This window comes from Heterocephalus glaber, unplaced genomic scaffold (assembly GCF_053883595.1).
Source record: "Heterocephalus glaber isolate CG9 unplaced genomic scaffold, H.glaber_assembly_v1.0 deba00001572, whole genome shotgun sequence".
NCBI lineage: Eukaryota > Metazoa > Chordata > Mammalia > Rodentia > Bathyergidae > Heterocephalus > Heterocephalus glaber.
In genome coordinates, this window is record NW_028258357.1 from 19,032,400 (window position 1) to 19,051,456 (window position 19,057).

A 19,057-nucleotide genomic window follows, 5' to 3' on the forward strand; every position below is an offset into this window, starting at 1 on the left:
AAAAAAAAAAAAAAAGACAGTGGATATATTTAATTTTGTCTTAAATTGTAGACATCAGTTATTATACCATGCAATATACTGAAAAGCTAAATGATTTGCTTTTTGGTTAAATGGGCTTATATTCACATGTGTTTTGGTTTTGGTTTTGGTACTGAGGATCAAACTCAGGACCTTTGTGAGGCAGGCGGCAGAACCACTGAGCTAAATCCCTGGCCCTATTCACGTGTGTTTGGAACTCGTATCCAAGTTTTCATAGCTTTCCTATTCATGCCTTCTTAGGAGGCTGCTGGCTGTCTTTTCTTCCTTCTTTCCTCCCTTCCCTCTCCTTCTCTTCCCCTTCCCCGGCGCTCCCTTCCTTCTTTTTCTCTCTTTGTGGTACTAGAGATCAAATCCAGGGCCTCACCTCGACTACATCCACAGCGCTGCTCATTTTTTGTTTCGAGACAGGCTCATGCTAAGTTGCAGGCTGGGCTCCAACCTGCGATCCTCCTATTTCAGCCTCCAAGAAGCTGGGGTTCCAAGCCCGGGTGTCACCTTGTCAGGGGACAGCATCTCCTGGTCACCAGCCTTCACTGTTGTTAAGGCCCAGCTCCAGTCCCTCTGTCCATCCACCTTAGCATCTGGGCTCCGAACAGGATGGAGAGGGCCACAGAACTCCGGGTGTCACTGTGGGGAGCCCTCCGCAGCTCAGGGTGGGCTTCCCGGAGGCCTGGGGGTCTCCCGGGTAGAGCGCAGGTCCCCCTCGGGCATAGGGACCCTTGGGATTCGCTGTCAGATGCTTTGTCTGGATAACTGAGCCACCCAAGAGCAGAGGTCCGGCCAAGGTTAGCTCTGTCACTATTTTTGTGCACCTAGAAAAATCAATTTGCATTTTTATTTTAACTGCTTCATATTATCAATCAGAGCTGTAGATTTTTCCCAGATGAGGAATATGATACGCGTTTATTAAAACGCAAAACAACACACACATAGATGGACAATTGTTTTCTTTAAAAATTTTGCAATAAATTCTGAACCAACTGTTCTCAAATCTGAGGGTCTCAGGTCAATGTTCACTGTCAATAATTTTTTGTTGTTCTTTTGTTTTTTTGAGACAGGGTCTCACTGTGCAGTTCAGGCTGGCCTTGAGCTCACTATGGCCTCAAACTCAAGGCAATCCTCCTGCCTCAGCCTCCCGAGTGCTGGAATGACAGGCGTGCACCACCACGTGTGGCTCTTACTAATTATTGAAGAAACTAAAACATGTTTATTGTTTTATCGGAAAGGGACACTGATACATGTTTGGAACACCAGATACACAGAGCGCATCCTGCGAGCTGTGAGGATGCTGATATTACTACACACCATATGTTGCTGGAGCCTTTCACGGGGGACTTGTGACAGAATGTGAGTGGCAACAGCACAGGCCCACTTTAGCCTGATGACAAGGGTGCCTCTGAGCTTGTGGACTCCCTAAGAGGGTCTTGGGGACTCTCAGGAATTCCAGCATACTTCGAGAGCCCCTTTTAGAAATCAATCTATGACTGCCTCTAAAATACAGGTATTCCTTTACCTCCCACGGCACGAAACATCAGGGCCCATGCCAATGTTATACTGAGTAGAGAAGAAAACAAAAATAAGCACGTAACCATTAAAATGGCACTAAACATTGAGTACTTCCAAATTCTCTACCCCTGATATATCAGCAACATAGCCAATGCACATGGTTTTTGCTTTGTTTTGTTTTTTTGAGACAAGGTCTCACTATGTAGCCCTGACCTTAAACTCCTAGCAATCCTCCTGCCTCAGCCTCCTAAATGCTGGAATTACACACATGTGCCACCATGCCCAGCTTAAGACCCTATAATTTGCTATAACTAAAGTGACAAATTGGGAGTTGGCCTGATACAGCCAACATCATTGATATTTAAAATATATGAAGCATTCATGTATTTTATTTCAAGCCTAGAATTTTGAGAATACGAATAATTAAAAATAATACACAATTTTCTCCTTTACCTCCTATTACCAAAGGATGGCTTTAGAATAATTACTTTCAAAAGTGTCCCCAAAGCAGTGACAGAATGAAAGTCATATAGGATGTGATGGCACATACCTGTATCCCGGCACTCTGGGAGGCTGAAGCAGGAGGATCTGAAGTTCAAGCCCACCCTGGGCCACTTAGTGACTTAGTGAGACCATCTCAAAATAAAAAATAATAAAAAGGGCTGGGGAGGTACCTCAGTGTGAAAGCCCCATGTTCAATTCCCAGTACAGCAAATAATAAATAAATAAATAACAAAAATCTCTTATAATCATAACATTCAATGGCAGCAACTGTTATTATGTTTTTTTCCTATGCCTTCATGACATAGTCATGTGATATAATCATGCTCTTCACGTTACCAGAAAGATAAGTAAAACTGCACATAAAGGCCCATAGCATACTTTTAAGTAACTATGCATTATAGAATATAGATATAATAAAATGCAAAAATAGCATTATGATGTATTATGAATTATGCATTATTGGAAACAGTGAGCCTACCCCAAGGAAAGAACTGAGTTGTGTCACTGTAGTGGATAAATACACATGTAAAAGGGCCAAGAGAGCAGGGTGTAGTGGTGCATACCTGTCATCCTAGCACTCGGGAGGCTGAGGCAGGAGGATCACCTTGAGTTCGAGAACTAAAACTTGAACTTGAGTTCAAGAACTACATAGCAAGATCCTGTCACAAAAAAAAAACAAACAAGAAAAGAGGCGAGTTAAGTTTTCGCCTTGTGTTTTTGGCTTGGGTTCATGCCAGGGTTTGTTCTCCTTCAAGCTACTGCCCTTGGAGCCCTCCCTAGATCGGTGGAAATAGAAAGGGCTCCCGGAGACAGCCATGCCATGTACAGCCTTGGAGGGCACAGACTGCCGTCTCTGACCTCGGCATGGCAGCCATTAGCTGGGACGGTCAAAGCAGGTGGGCAGGCGGTTGAGGCAGGCCTGGAAATACCCCAGAACCCCCCAGACTTGTGTGCCTTGGGGTGAGGGTTGCCCAGGAAGCGAGATCGAAGCCAGACCTTTCACGCAGCTGCTCTGGAATCCAGCCCCTTCCATGTTTCCTTGGGCCTTTTCTTTAAGAGTATATTGATTCTTATTCTTTTTTTAAAAAATGGTAACTTGCATCTTCTTGCTTTTGGAGACTATCGTGTTGGTAGTCACCTTTGTCTGTATAATTTGCCTTTTGCCTTTTTAAATTTTCTTTCTTTTTTTTTTGAGGCAGGGACTCACTATGTAGTTGAGGCTGGTTTTGAACTCACTACGCTGCCCAGGCTGGCTCAAACTCGAGGGATCCTCCTGCCTCAGCCTCCCAAGTGCTGAGAAAACAGATGTGCGCCACCATGCCTGGTGCATTTTAACTTTTAAGTAAGCACTCATAGCAGGACCTGACCTCCACCAATATGCATTTGCTTAGGACTTAGGAAGTTTCTGAAAAGCAGATGCCTCTGGGCCACCTCACCCCGAGACTTGGTGCGGCCGACGGAGGGGTCTTCACCAAGTGCCCGGTGGACGGGTTCCTTGACTCAGTTGCTTGCTGCTTTTCCAGCCGATTTTAAGGGGGTTCCTTAGAAAGGCGAGGGTGGGTATGCTGAGGGCCAAAGCTGCAGAGCTGGTGGCCTCCCATGCTGACAGACACCTGGACGATGGCTGGGCGGCTGCCTGGAGCAGGGCCCGGAGGTGACTGGGAGACATAGCGTTCCCAAGGGGATGGGGGTGAGGAGGTGCCAGAGTGCCAGGGACGGGCTTGGCATCCTGGCAGCGAGCACAGGGGCTTTGAACTATATTTATGGACCACCTGCCTCGGAGACGGGGAAGGAGGAGGTGCTGGGTGCGTCCCCACCAGGCTTGTGACCAAGAGGACAGAGAAGTCCCCGGCTACTGTAAGCCTGGTAGCATTCGTAACCACCGTCAACGAGGGACAGGGACAGGTGACACTGGCAGCCAGGCTGTGCTCTGTCACTCAGAATGTGTGTCTCATCGGGAGTCAACGTGCACGGCTGTCATCCCAGCTCTGGGGAGGCTGAGGCAGGACGATTGGTTCGAGTTCAGGGCCAGCCTGGGCTACATAGCAAGACCCTGTCTCAAAAAACCAAATACATACGTACATACATAGCTTCCGCATGTCTGCAGGTACTAATGAGTCGCTGTGTACTCATTCCATCACTGGCCGTAAAGTAACAGGGTTTCTGTGCTTTTAAGAAAGGACCGTTCTTTTTCTGCTTTGCCCCCCGGGGAAGCATGCATTTCTGTTTCCCCACGCGCAGTCCTGGTCCTGCAGGCGTCTTGGCACTGCCGTCCGTCGTGTTGCCCGCCTTGGTTGGAACTCACCCGCAGCCTGGCGTGGGTGTTAGGCCCTGTCCCACCCTGCAGAACGGGCTGTGTCCCCAGGCCACGCAGTGGCCAGCGTAATAGCTCCTACCTAACAGAACCCCAGGGCGCCGGCCGAGGAGGGGGCGCCGGCTCTGTTTCACTGGAGAGAAAAGGGAAGAGCACTCTCCGGAGGCTGCGGGCACCCTGTCACAGTTAGGAAGCCGCAGTGCAGACGGACCCGGAGGACCTCGCAGCCCCGCAGAGCAGCCCCAGCGGACGCAGACGTCGCGGGGAGACAGGACACTGTGTGCAGGGAGCTCTTGCCGCGCACCGGGGCCCGCGCTGTGCCTCGGGCCTGGCTCAGCAGCAGTGGGACCCTGCTTGCTTATTTATTAGTTTATTTTTGGTTTGTGTGAGGCAGAGTCTCACCGTGTAGCCCAGGCTGGCCTTGAACTGGAAGCAATCCTCCTGCCTCAGCCTCCCCAGAGCTGGGGTGACAGCCGTGCATCATCAGGCCTGGCTAAGGTCATTTCTTTTATTATTCTTATTTCACAGACCAAGAAAGTGAGGCGGAGAGAGAGATTAAGGGATCTGCCAAGGTGACGTAGCTAATCAGGCGGAGTCAGGATTCAGACCTTATTTTATCTGGCAAAGCCTGCTGTGGAGGAACAGCACTGGTCTGATGGGGAGAAGGAGGGGAACTTCGCTTCTTTCACTGCAGAAAGGTCACAAATTGAACAGAGAAGCGAGCTCCAGAACAGGGGGGACCAGAGGCAGAGTGGGGTGTCTAGGCAGTGCCCCCATGACGGCTTTGAATGCCGAGCGCGCCCGGGCGCAGCCCTGCCGGGCAGTCACAAGAAGTGCACAGTTGTGGGGTGAAGCAGGGCTAGGCCAGGGCACAGCCTTCTGTGGGAGCCGGAAGAGGCCCCAGCTTGGGCGACAGTGGCTCAAGCCCAGAGGTGATGCGTCAGGGAAGCCCTGCCATCCCGACTGTCCTGCCGTCCCCATTCAGCTTCTGCTCTGTGCCAGGGGCTCTGAAAATAAAGTTTCGCTCAGGGCTCCATCTCTGGTGACAGTGGCAGAGAGGGCGCTTTCTGTGATGTGGCCCAGACAGGATGTCTAAGGGACCCGTGAACGAAATCACGCCAGGCCACACTAACCTCTGGCCTGAGGCTGCAGTTCTGTCTCCTGTGGTTATACGGAGTTTTCTCCCTGATCAGCAAAGAGTAACATACTCATTTATGGTCACCTGAATGTTAGAAAATAGTTTTTTCTTGTTTGTTTTGTCTTTTTGAGATAAGGTCTTGCTATGTAGCCCAAGCTGGCCTCAAACTCACAGTGATCCTCCTGCCTCAGCCTCCGGAGTGGTGGATTACAGGCGTCCACCACCTCGCCCACCGGAAATTGTTTACCCCTTAGCAGAAGTTTCCTTAGCACACTTGGTAGCCAGGCTGCTCTGTAACAGAGGGTACCCGAAGCCAGTGGGAAAACCTCAGAACTTTGAAAATCTGGGGTGAGCCCGGGAGAACGCACACTTCTGACAAAGCCCGAGAGGGGCTCCCCAGGGCCCAAGGACAGAGAGCGGCGGGCGCTCAGCTTGAGGCAAAACAGAGCGCTCCAGAGGTGGAAGGTGCTCGTCCTGTCTCGGGCAGGGCCCCTTTGGTGGCAGGACAGTGCTGGGGATGTGCAGGGGACATCCTGGTGGCTGTCGGGTTGGGGCTGACTTTCCAGAGGGGAAAACGAGCCTCAACCTAGGGCCCCAAAGTCACCAGGTGAGGACAGGGATGCCTGGGCCCCGAGGTCCGGGCTCTGTCCACCACGATGCTGGGCCAGTCCTGGGGACCCGAGAGCAGGCTGACCTGAGCCCCAGGGCCGGCGTACCCTCTGTGCACCCCGCGGGGTGACGCGGCCCGCAGGAAGCCCGTCTAACACTCCTGTCCTCTGTTCCCTCAGAAAACGAGGCACCGGCCCCCGTCCCGCCGCCACCGGAAGGTGAGTGAAGCCCCCGAGTGTGTACCTGAGGTGACCAGATGACCCGCTCCGCCCGGGACCACTGAGCCCCACTTCCTGGCTGCCAGGGGGCATCCATCTAAAGCCCTTCGAGTTTCCGCCTGGTGGAGGCTGAAGGATTTGGGGGCTTCCCCATCCCTCAGAGTTCCTAGTTTCTCTCCTGTTAGGGAGGCGCCCATCCCACCTCAGGAGCCCCGCCCCACTCCAGGTCTGTCGCTTTTTGAGACAAGGTCTCGCTATGTAGCCTCGAACATGAAATCTTCCTGCCTCAGCCTCCTGCTGCTGGGATTACAGGTGTGTGCCACCACACCCAGCCCGATTTGAATTATGTCACCAGAAATACCCTTGGTGACCCCTAGGCTCCTATCATGACCAATTTAGTGAATTCTTAGTATTCTGTGGTCCACCAGGTGGCAACCTAAAAACAACAAATAGAGATCAGGTGAGGGAGCTGGCCAGTGGCTCTGGGCCCAGCAACACTCAATATACAAAGCTCACCTTTGCCTCCTCGCAGACCTGAGGAAGAGGGCAGGCCTAGGGAAAAACAGCCCGCCTGGGCTCCCACCTCCCGGCGTGGCTTGGGGTCGGTCTCCTGTCCCACCAAGTAACCCCTGAGATGGACACAGGCACAACGGCGTGCTCTGCTCCCTGAAAACACGGGAGCACTTTCTCCTTCTTCCTCCTCTTTAAAGAGGAGGAGAAACTGGCGTCCACTCAAGAATTGTGCACTAGGTAGTCACCATGGCACAACCCTAGAGGGCGCCCGAATCCCACCCTGTAGACGGAGAGGAGGCGCTAGTTGAGAATTTGAGCAGCTGACAGCTGTGAATGGCACCAGATGCAGTGCAGGGCTCTAACTAGGAAACCTTTTCCTATAGGGCTTGTTTGCAGCAGGGAGAAAATCAAACACAGCACTGAGAACAATGAGATAAATTGCAACTGCTATGCTGAAATGTTAGGCAGTGTTAGTGTGGGATCCAGCATGGCTATTTCAGTTCCCTGGGTGAGGTCACTGAGAGCTGATGGTGTCCGCCTAAGGGGAAGCAGCCGTTGAATGCAGCCCCAGTTTCTGCTCTTTTTGCAAAGATTTATGAGGGGATTTTGGAGCTTTTCTATCCCAGATATTGTTTTGAGACAGCAGCTTGAGCAAGCTCACTGCTCGCAGAGCCCTCTGTCCAGCTGTGAATACGGATCCACAGCTAGAGACCTGAGTCCCTCTCTGTGTCCAGGGGACCAGGCAGGCTCAGGGCTGCGGGTTCCAATCCCGCCAGCTCCGACCTCGTGTTCTGTGGATCTGGGTCTTGAAACAGTGAGAAGATGTGGCGTTCTTTTTAGAAAGCCATGAAAGATACACCTTTCCCTTCCATCTGCTTGTCCAGTGTGGTGGCTGCCACTATAAACGCCCCCTACCGTGTACGCTCCATGTTGGCTGCACAATATTGACTCCCTATGGCCAAAGTGTCACCTCTGATATGCTGCTGAGTTGTCCTTCATGGTTGGCTGAGGTTGGTTCTCTGTTCACCAATCGAGAGACAGAGAGAGAGAGAGAGAGAGAGAGAGAGAGTCAGAATGCATGCTGGGAAGACTTCTTTCCCTACACATTCCGCCAGCCAGGTACGGCGTGTGGACATCTGAACTCATGATTTCGACTGATAAAATCGGATGTGACTGCACTCATGTTGCATCATAGCTAGGAAACCCAATCCACAGCATTCTTATATCCATTGAAACATTTTCTTTGAAACTACACACATCGCACAATTACGTATTTTATCCCTTCCTGTGATATCTAGAAGCCCGCACTTCTAGAACCCATTACCTGGGTCAAACTTGTGGACAAAGTTGGTTCCTTGTTGGCTTCTGAAACAAAATGACCCACATAGTAAGCTCGGTTCTACCCCGGCATGCGCTGTAACTCAGTCCCGGTTATACCTGAATGTGCTCGACCCAAAGGCATGCTTTTGTGTTTGCTTTTGTTAAAAGACGAGATTCAGTCCTTGCTTCTATTACACTCCGGTGTGACTGATCTGAAATCCCAATCCCACCTGCGGCATGTTAAGTACGCAGTGTCCATGACCCGGTTTGTTCCCCTCCTTCCCTTTCCCTTTCCTCGGCCCACAACGAAATGCTCTAGAACACGTTTTTAAATGTGCTTCTATTTTCCACACAGAACCAAATAAAGAGAAGGAGGCGGGAAGTGGACCGGCCAAAGGTGAGTTGGAGGGAGGGAGAGAGAAGCTGAGCACTGCAAAGGGAGCGGGAGAGGCTGCCAGAGGTGCCCTGGCCCCAAAGGTGCCGGCCTCATCTCTGCTCTCCGTCTTCTCCGGGAGACCCAGGCAGCACTGTGACAGCTAAGTTCCCAGGACAGGAGTTGCTGAGAGGAAGCCACAGTGGTAAAAATGTCACGAGGCCTTGGGGAGACGCCAGCAAATTGATTGATACTGTCCCGGTCCCCATGTGCAGCCTGGAAAGAGGCGTTTGGTTTGGGGATGACACCACTCAGGAAATGATCTGATGACCCTCATCTTTCAAAAACAGAAGGTTTCCGCCATTCACATGGACTGTCCCAGAACTCACGGGACTTTTGAGGCTGGCATCTCACTCTGTCACCCTCTCTAACCGAGTCCCTGTGTCCATTTATGTGACGATTTGTGGAGACCAACAGCACCTCCAGAAGCACCATCACACAGGTCCTTATCGAATTGGAAACTCCCTTATTCCTGGAATATGTCCTGTTTTTACCCCCTCTGGAGTAGCCTAGTTTTAGAAAGTGAATAATCTTCATCATGTGCTTCTGTGACCCCCTGAAGTACTAATTCCTCCATTCGCTTGGAAGTAGATTTTTACCTTCTCGTGTTACGTGTCTGCATCCTTAGCTTTACATGCTAACCTCCTATTTGTGTAACCATTAATGTCGTTCAACTTTGGAATAATTATTTCCTGGCTGCCATGAGACATTTCTTTTTCTCAGACACGGCTCAAAAGTATGTCAGTCTCTTTGTTCTTAGTGCGTGGGATTCCGTTACCTCATTCCCGCATTACCATCTCCTAGTCATCAGCAAAATGCCCTTTTCTCTTTCTCTCAGTACAGCGGATCTCAGCTAGCTTGAACTTGCGCTCCACAAACCAACACAGTTAGTACCCGGCTGTGTCCTTGACCTTCAGCGGAGCCCATAGATAGCAACTTGGCCTCCCAGCAGGCGCCCGCGTGGCCGGTGTGCCGGCTGCTTCCTTGTGGAACGCACGCGGGGCAGACTCCTAGAAGTCTTTCCATGAGAGGGGTTCAGGAACTTTGGACATCCTGGCTAGAGAGCTGGTAACACTACTCTCAGCAGGGCGGGCGGAACACACCTCTGCTTCCAAATATGGAACGGGCTTGGATCCTGCTGCAAGGCTCACCAACAGGGAAAATGATGTAATCCCCGCCCCAGGGCAAAGTGGCAGTGCTGAAACACAGCCCGTGCCTGACCCTAGCTGAAAAAAGCCACCATGTTATATCCATGTGTTTAAATTAGATTTCTTTCTTTCTTTCTTTCTTTCTTTCCCCTTGAGTTTGTGGTGCTGGGGATTGAGCCCTGGGCCTTGCCCACGCTCAGCAAGCCCTCTACCCCTGCGCTATATCCCAGTCCTTTAAAAACCACTTTGTAGAAGTACAAAGCAATAATCAACCAACCAACTAACTAACAAAAACTTTTTCTTTATGATGAAAAAGCAAAGCCAAGGCTGGGTGTGGTGCCACACGCCTGTGATCCCAGCACTCGGGAGACTGAGGCAGGAGGGTCGCTGGAGGTTCGAGTCCAGCCTGAGCTACATAGTGATGTTACTTTTCTCCAGTATTAGCTGTGTCTTTCCCATTCTCTCCCTCCTCCTCCTCCTTCGGTCCATCTGTTTTGTTCACCACGCAGCCAGCCCTCCTTCTCCACACAGCCTCCCCTGACCAGTCTGCCTGGGTTTATCTCTCTTTCCTCCCTCCGATTTCTCCTGGACCCCTTGTTTCTACCATGCACGATTTTGGGGACCAGGCACCTCGCACGTGAAACCTCTCTGTCCGCATCTCTTCCCTGCAGCATCCAGCAGAGAGCCACGTGCTACATGGCCTGTGGATGCACTCAGGATAATCACGGCTGGATCCGGGTGGGCTCATCCAGGCCAGCCTGATGGTGCTGATCCAGAGATTTATTTCCATGCACCATGTCGGCTGGGCAGGATGGATACTCATGAATACTCTGGGTCGGGAGGGTTTGGACCCCGCTGTGCTGAACCCGTCCAGCCTGAATCCCCCTTCCCTCCCAGGGTGGGGTCCTCGCCCTGCTAAAGGACATCCAACAAGTGGCTCCAAGGACCCCACCCTCCAGAATAGTCTGCGTGGGAACATGGCTTCCCATCTCCCCACGTCGACAAGGTCATTCCGGGGCAGTCTGCAAATGCTCTGCCAATATTATTATGTTTGTAGCCACAGGGAGTTGTTTGATCCAGAAATTAACTTTTTCAGTAGTGTCTGTGGTTAGGTTTGTTCACTTCTTCAAACTTACAGCCACTTTGCCAGGAAAGAGTTTCATTGCCGGCCATTACCTCGGGACATGTGGCCTGTGTAGCACCCCCCCCCCCCCGCCCCAGCCTCCACCAGTGTGGCCCGCTGCCAAGCGAAGTCTCTGGGAAAAGGCGCCATGGGGATGGTGGTAATGAAATGCATTCAGCCGGGCGTGGCGGTGTATTCCTGCACACCTGTATTCCCAGCACCTGGGAGGCTGAGGCAGGAGGAACACCACAAATTGAAAGTCAGCATGGGCTACATAGCGAGTTCGAGGACAGCCTGAGCCACATAGCCTTCAAAAGAAAGAAAGAAAGAAAGAAAGAAAGAAAGAAAGAAAGAAAGAAAGAAAGAAAGAAAGGAGATATTCAACCAAACAGCAATACCAGAAATTAGATGTGCAAATCCCCTTCACAGTGGTCACACTAGGGATGCTGGATGCCCTTAAAATATAATACTTCTGGGGCCTAGGATTCTTCTAGAATAATTACTACGGGCACATCGATGGGATGCTAAGTATAGCTTTTTTCCTACACCCTCAATACAGACAAAGACCTGCCTTCTATGTCTGTATCCACTTGTTTGTTTGTTTGTTTGTTTGTTTGTGAGACAGGGTCTCACTGTGTAGCCCAGGCTGGCCTCTTACTTACCGGCAATCCTCCTGCCTCAGCCTCCAGTGCTGGGATTACAGGCTTGCCCCACCACGCCTGGCTGGATTCCCTTGGGTGGCAGTGCGGCGTCCGGCGGTCCGGCGGTCAGGTGCGGGTCTGGGCCCCGGGGCCCGCCCTCCTGAGCCCACTCTTGCTTTGGGGAAGGATGGTCAGCAGCAGGGGTCGGTGGATTTCAGCTCTGGAAAGGATGAGGGCCCAGAGGGCCTGTTGTGGGGATCCCCTGGAGAACACAGGGAGCGGGCCTTGTGGGACGTCCCTCACTGCTCCCCAACTTGCCGCCAGAATCTGCAGATCATGGCCCATGTCACTGCCTAACTTGCAATTCTTTACATTTTTAATTTTTTTATATCTCATTAGTTTAGAGTCTGTATTTTTTGGTAAACCCAATTGGAACGATGACTGCCTCTTTTCACTTTTCTTCCAGAAAAATAACTGCTTTTGGTGCTGAATGCAAACAAACCACAAACTGATTTTCTTTTCCCAGGCGATAGGATGCCCACGTAACTGGCCCGAGGGAACCCCGTACATAGTAATCTGCTCACGCGTGCGCCGTGGGGCCCAGGCCCCTCTGGGCCAAGGAGGTAGCAGAGGAGGAAGCGAATCAGCAAAAGATCCCACAAATGTTCTCTGCCATGGTGCACTTTTTGGAATGAAAAGAATGCTTACATTCTCTTCATTGAGGTCCCTTACACTTGCAGTAACATTATCCCACTGCTTTTTGTTAGCAGCTCAAATATCCGTGTAATTCACCTTTACATGTCAATCTACCACCTATCTACTAAGACGTTTCTGTGGTTTTTTCCATGAATTTTTTTTTTTTTTGGTACTGGGGATTGAACTCGGAACCTTGCACTTGCAAGGCAGGCGGCCAAACCACTGAGCTAAATCCCCGGCCCTTTTCCATGAATTTTAACTTCATCGCTTCTTGGTGAACAGTGTTGAAAACTGATATCAGCAGATTTTTCAATTCTAGGACATGGCCATTATAGGATGCTGCATGGAGTTAACAGGTTGAGGGAGGAGAGCTGATGACAAACACACAGCTGCTGTAAAATGAACCCTGCTTTCATCAGCATCCACGCATGCAGGTGTGTGTCTTCTCATCAGGAAAAGATGATAAACTGGGTAAAGAAATTTCAGGTCACAAAATAATATTTGTAATAAATAATAGATTATGCCCAAGTGTACTATTTTTACCTCTTCTTCCTAGGAATTTTTAAAAAACTTTTTAATTAACATCTGATTTTCTGTGTCATTTTATATTGCCCTGTACGTTGATATTTGGAAACTCACAATTATTCTAGTATTTTTAGTGCAGAATGATTATGGGTTTGGTTTTTTGTTTGTTTGTTTGGTTGGTTGGTTTTTTTGGTACTGGAGATGGAACTCGGGACCTTGTGCTTTCTAGGCAGGTGGCGGAACCACTGAGCTAAATCCCTGTACCTAGAATGATTATGTTTTATAAAAGGGGTAGAGAGAGGTTCTAATAAAGGCAAATGACTCTTGGAGCATCTAAAATGTGGACTTAGCTATTCAGGTATCGTAGAGAAAGGGAAGATTCATGCAGTAGAAGACATATTTTGAATTTTACAAACTTGCCTGGGTAAATATTAAATTATTCAGCACTGATCAAGACCAATATGACCTTGGAGAAGATGTTCATCGGGGTCCTAAAATAACGAGCTTGGTGAGATGATGTTTCCGTTTATATTAGTTCGTTTTGGCTTTCATCTCTTACATACAGAAGAGCACATAGGGAGCGTTCTGGGGGGATGTGAGCTCCCAGTCCACACCTCTGGGCTTCTGTCTGCCTGGTGGACGCGGAACGTGAATAACGTCTGTCATTGACTTTAGCGGCAAAAGAAGAACTTGAAAACTGTCTCCAGTGTTCATTTCATCAAGGTTTGAGTTTTAGCATCGATTTTTAAACTTCCTGTCACGTAAACTCTTCCACACAGTTCTACTTTTTAGCTGCACTTTGATTTGCGTTACCCAATTCCCTTCTCCTATTATTTTATTACCATCATTACTATTTTGGTTTGTTTTTCTTTTAGACAAAGTCTCACTATGTAGCCCAGGCCGACCTCGAACCCTGGAACATGCAGGGATCTTCCTGCCTCAGCCTCCCAAGCGCTGAGATAACGGGCGTGGACCACCTCACCCAGCTCCCTTCTCCTTTTATGTTTCCCTTTTCTCTTTTTGCCTGAGCTACTGAAGTTTAACCTGCAGGCACCAAGTCTTCACAGACTTACTCAGCTGCTGGAAGTGCTTTGTGTGGTTCCTCCTCTTCCAGTGCAGATCTCTCTTCTCAGATTCCTTGGATGAAGTCCTTTCTCCTTGACTTTTGCTCCTGTCTCTTGTTTCAGATGAAGAGGAAGCATCCCCACCTAGCGCCTTGCCTCCAGGTTAGGAAGACCCTGCCCCTACTCCTGCTGCCTGACTTAGCCTTTACTCATGGCCTGGAGAGAAAGCGAAGGGAGGACCCCTCGCTGAGGCAGTGCACCAAGAGGGGAAATGCTGGCTTCCAGGACAGGTTTTTCTATTTGTTTTACATGAGAAACTTTTTTTTCTTTTGGAGACACAGTCTTGCTATCACTAAGTTGCCCAGGCTGGACTCCAACTTGCAGTCCTCCTGCCTCAGCCTCCCAGAGTGCTGAGATGACAGGAGTTTCCACTATGCCTGGCTTTACATGAGAAACTTTTTTTTTTGGTACCAGAGATCGAATTCAGGACCTTGTGCTTGTGAGGCAGGCGGCGGCACCACTGATCTAAATCCTGGCCCACATGAGAAATTTTTAAAAGGAAGATTTCTTTTTGAGATAAAGATAATTATAACCAGTAAGCCTTGGGTGTCATTTTTAGGGGGAAAAATGTTTGTCCTTTATTTCCATCTACATATCCTCTCCCCGGTCTTTAAATTTAGATATATGAACTGTTAAATTTCATTATTGTTTTAAAAGAACTTCTACTTTTTTTGTTTGTTTTTTGAGGCAGGGTCTTCCCTTATAGTTCAGGCTGGCCCTGAACTCACTATGTAACCCAGGCTGGCCTTGAACTCCCAGCGATCCTCCTGCCTCAGCCTCCTGAGAGCTGGGATTACAGGCATGCACCACCATGCCTGGCTAAAAGAAGCTCTGTTTTTAGAGCTGGAGCTCCACTGATTTTTCATCCCAGCCAGCTCATAATTTTTCTGTGCCCATCACCAAAAGAGTTGGGGGTGGGGGACCCAGAAGGCTGAAGCCAGCAGTCTCCCCGTCTGCCTCAGCCCAGAACCCCCCAAATCCACTTTCCTTTCAGGTTTGGGTAGTCGGGCCCTGGAGCGGAAGGACTCAGGTGAGCATGGGCAAGACCCGACTCCATCTAATATGACCACTAACGGCCCAGCCAGGGCAGCCCTCTGGATTCTAGTGCTTGTTTTGTTCAGTTGCTAGCTGAGCCAGTGATCTTTCATTATACTTTCTCTTACAAGAAAACTAATGTCTTGGGAAACAATTAATTTTGCATGGTACACACACACACACACACACACACACACACACAAACACACGGTCAAGGATCCAGCCACTACCCCACAGGTTCGTCTGTTTTATTATAATGATCATTTGAAACACTGAACTGAAACCGAAACCCACGTCCATTCCGGAATGTGTTAAGGTTATAGCAATTCCCATTTACGTAGAATTTTAAATACAGTCAATAAAACACTTGCAAACGTATCCTGCCAGCGACACCTTCAATTCCATGAAGTTATTTGCTCATTCATTCATTCATTCAACAAAAGTGTGCTGTGAGCCTGAGGTAATCCCGTGACAGGCCAGGTCTGTAGGCACGGCAGGTGTAGGAGTGAACAGAACAATGAAAACACTTCCCCTGTATCCCAAGCCTTCAGGATCACTGTTAAGCCACAGACACACACCATACAATTTTCACATTAACTTGGGCATTAAAAACAAGCTGTCCTTGACTACTTGGCTTAACTCCGCTGTGATGGTGGCATCTGATGGGGACAGACCTGCGGCCCGAGCATGGTGGATACGGGAAGACTGAAATAACCGAATGCAGCCTCTCCTTCCTTTCAAGAGCCCTTAACAGCAGAGGTGGTGACCCACACTTTTCCTTCCGGTTCTAAGCGGCCGACAAGGAGCTGTTCGGACTGCAGCCGAGAGAGGAGGACTTGGCTGCAAGTTACCACCAAGCCCCTAGGAAATGCAAAATGAGCTTCCTTTCTTTCCACTTTTTGCCTCCTTGCTGGACAGTCCTACCTTGGCTTCCTTCTGTACCTGCAGGCCCAGGTGCTGTTGTTTACTACACTTGATCGTAGCCAAAAGGCTGAGAAGCAATAAGGTGCTGTTGTTTAACCTTGGAACCGGGCCACTCCTGTGCAGCCCTAGGTATTGTTTAGTAATCCAGCAGCAGGGGTCAAGAAAGGCAGGGAGGGGAAACTGAGGCAGCCAACACTTAGCAGCGAAGCCTCACTGTTCCCAGGAACTAGCAAGCATCCCCTGCGGCCCTTGGAAGAGGCTGCCCGTGACAGTGGGACTCTGTCCCTCTGGACCAGGGCCGGAAAGGTGGGACTGCAGCTCCTGGGCTTATTAGACAGGAGAAGAGCCGCATGGACCAGACACAAGCTCAGGTAAGTCCGCCCGGGGGAGCCGGCCCCGAGTGACGCTCTGCCCCTTCTGCCCGCAGAATGGTCCATCGGCGAATCGCCTGGCGGTGGGGAGGAGCAGGACAAGCAGAATGCCAACTCACAGCCGTCCATCCTGTTCGTGGAGAAGCCTCAGACGGGAACAGTGAAAGTTGGTGAGCACCTGGCATTCAATCTCCCGGCTTGCTTTTTCTGCTGGGGAAACTGACATCATAAAAATCAACCATATTTTGGTTTTTAAAGGGGTTTTTTTTGTGGGGTTTTTTTTTTTTGGTACCAGGGATTGAACTCTGGTCTTTGCACTTTCGAGACAGGCAGCATAACCACTGAGCTAAATCCCCGCCCTTTTGTGTGTTTTTTGAGACAGGGTCTCACTATACAGTTCAGGCTGGCCGAGAACTCATGGTGATCTTCCTGCCTCAGCCTCCCCAAGTGCTGGGATCACAGGCATCGGCCTCCATGCCCGGCACCAAACATTATAAGGAATATATATGACCAGAGCCAGACTTGGACACTCACCAGTGAGCACGTCGCCCACTCAGAGTGGCTTCTTTTGGGTCTCACACATAGAGGGAAACCACGTGTGAGGCTCAGGGCGACCGCTCTGCTCCGGGAGGCTGCACTGCGGCCTGTGCGGGGCCAGGGTATTGATGCTGCGATCTAATCAGTCCGGCCACGGCGCACCTGCACAGATGAGCTGCGCTCAGTCGGGTCCCATGACCCCCGAAGGGACTCGCACCCCGACACTCACGCACTCTGGCTTTGTCCCTTGGGGCTTCCGAGCCCTGTAGAGAGATTCTCTGGCTGAGCCCCAGCTCCCCCTGCCTGGCGCGGCCCCCTGTCCACCGCTGTGCCTTTGCCCGCATGCTGAGCCCCGCGCCTTCCGCAGGTGAGAACATCACGTTTGTGGCCAAGGTCAAAGCAGAGGATCTGCTTCGGAAGCCCACCATCAAGTGGTTCAAGGGCAAGTGGATGGATCTGGCCAGCAAGGCAGGGAAGCACCTACAGCTGAAGGAGACCTTCGAGCGGCACTCGCGGGTACGGCGCCGTCTGTCCCTGGGCCTGGCACCCCTCCACTGGGCCGCGGTCCCCCGGGGTCCTTGGTGACTTCCGGTCTGCAGGCCAGCTGGGTGCATTTCGTTGCAGATCTACACGTTTGAGATGCAGATCATCAAGGCCAAAGAGAACTACGCTGGCAACTACCGGTGCGAGGTGACCTACAAGGACAAGTTCGACAGCTGCTCCTTTGACCTGGAAGTGCACGGTGAGACGCCGCCGGGCCGGATGAGGGGAGGTCCTGTCCTGTCCTGTCCTGTCCTGTCCTGTCCTGTCCTGTCCTGTCCTGTCCTGTCCTGTCGGTTCTCTGGCCCGTGTCTGCCCTCCTTGTGTGGAGCTGGCACACGTACATCACCCATCTTTCTTCCCTTTTCATCCATTTATCGCTCCCCTCCCTCCGGCTCTCTCCATGTCTCAGTCCCTTCCCCTTTGACAAAGATATTTCACCTGGAAAGGGTGGAGAGGAAGGCCATTTCACACGAGCAGATTTGCGGAGAAACTGCCTTTAAAACTTTCTAAATTTCAAAAGGTAAAATAGTGCTTCTCTGATTGTGGTAGTTTCGACAAACTTGCTGAAGTACATTGTTACAGGGTCATTTAAAAGTAGGATTTGGGGGATTTTATTCCTAAGAATCTCTTATTCCCTCAATCACCCTGGCCAGGCATTGCTGAGACTTTCCCAGACGCTTTTTAAAAAAGAATATTGATGGGCGGGGGATTTAGCTCAGTTGGTGCAGCTGCCTGCCTCCCAAGCGCAAGGTCCTAAGTTCAATCTCTGGTACCAAAAAAAACAAAAAGAATATTGATTTTCAAGCCAGGTGCAGTGGTGCATGCCTGTCATCCCAGCTCTCTTGGAGGCTGAGGCAGGAGGATCGAAAGTTTGAGCCCAGCCTGCGCAACTTAACAATACTCTACAAAATTTTTTTAAAGAGCTGGGGATGTAACTTAGTGCGAAGGCCCTGAGTTTAATCTCCAGTACTGTAAAATACATTCGTCCCTCCCTGCTCTGGTCGACCCATGTATTTTTAAGCTCCTTGAGCAGTTCTAATGAGCGGTCTGGTCCAGTGACAACTGGACCCGGGAAGGCCCGAGCTCCGTCCATTGGTTCTCCATGCGGAAGGTGACGGATTCTGCATTGGTGGCCCGGCCACCTGGGGGGATAACTGTTCACCTTAACCTTGACGTCCTTCTGTCTGAAGAATCCTGCAGCCTGAAAAGGAACCGAATACAAACGCGCCTTCTTCGTGGGTATTTATTTCGCTGTTTTCTTTCCTTTTGAAGAATCCACGGGGACTACTCCAAGCATCGACATCAGATCTGCCTTCAAGAGAAGGTAACTTCCAGAGGGGACTCGCAGAGCTCAGGCAGGTCCGGAAGTGGAGGGTTTGCAGCACTGACTCACTTCCTCCCTCTCCACAGCCTCAAACATTCCCCACAGTTAATGGTTGCTGTGCCACACAAGTCACGGGTTTGATGCCCAATCCAACACGTTCTGAGACATTCTAAGAACATTCTTGTTATATAAAAGTTTCATTTTCACCAGTCTCACAGTTAGCTTAGAAAAATGGACTTTTAAACTTAAAATGTGGCTTCTGCCTTAATTGCATTATTTTCCACAAAATGACCAATAGAGATATATAAAGAGACAAGTTTCATATGGCATCAGTTAAATAATGTCAGAAAACTTCTATTCATATTGCTTTTCATCTAGAAATCACTTCTAGGGTCCCTAAATCACGTACCCAGAAAACCACAGTTAAGTAGTTACTTAATGAAGTCAGCACTACATAATATTGAATTCTCCT

The 19,057-nt window shown here is 50.1% G+C and overlaps 1 protein-coding gene across 16 annotated transcripts in view; it reads left to right on the plus strand.

Moving 5' to 3' along the window:
• The window catches only part of Mybpc1 (myosin binding protein C1), a 66,769-nt gene that overhangs the window by 8,970 nt on the left and 38,742 nt on the right, over positions 1-19,057 (plus strand). For 10 of the 16 annotated variants that reach the window (XM_087192700.1, XM_087192699.1, XM_087192702.1 and 7 more), the window contains exons 2-9: positions 6,290-6,328; positions 8,517-8,558; positions 13,915-13,953; positions 14,846-14,881; positions 16,238-16,351; positions 17,086-17,234; positions 17,343-17,460; positions 18,534-18,585. In XM_087192700.1, coding sequence (XP_087048826.1) covers positions 6,290-6,328; positions 8,517-8,558; positions 13,915-13,953; positions 14,846-14,881; positions 16,238-16,351; positions 17,086-17,234; positions 17,343-17,460; positions 18,534-18,585 — 589 coding nt within the window. The remainder of the gene's footprint in view (positions 1-6,289; positions 6,329-8,516; positions 8,559-13,914; positions 13,954-14,845; positions 14,882-16,237; positions 16,352-17,085; positions 17,235-17,342; positions 17,461-18,533; positions 18,586-19,057) is intronic. The other 6 variants (XM_021258417.2, XM_087192705.1, XM_021258415.2 and 3 more) reach the window with 1 other exon arrangement.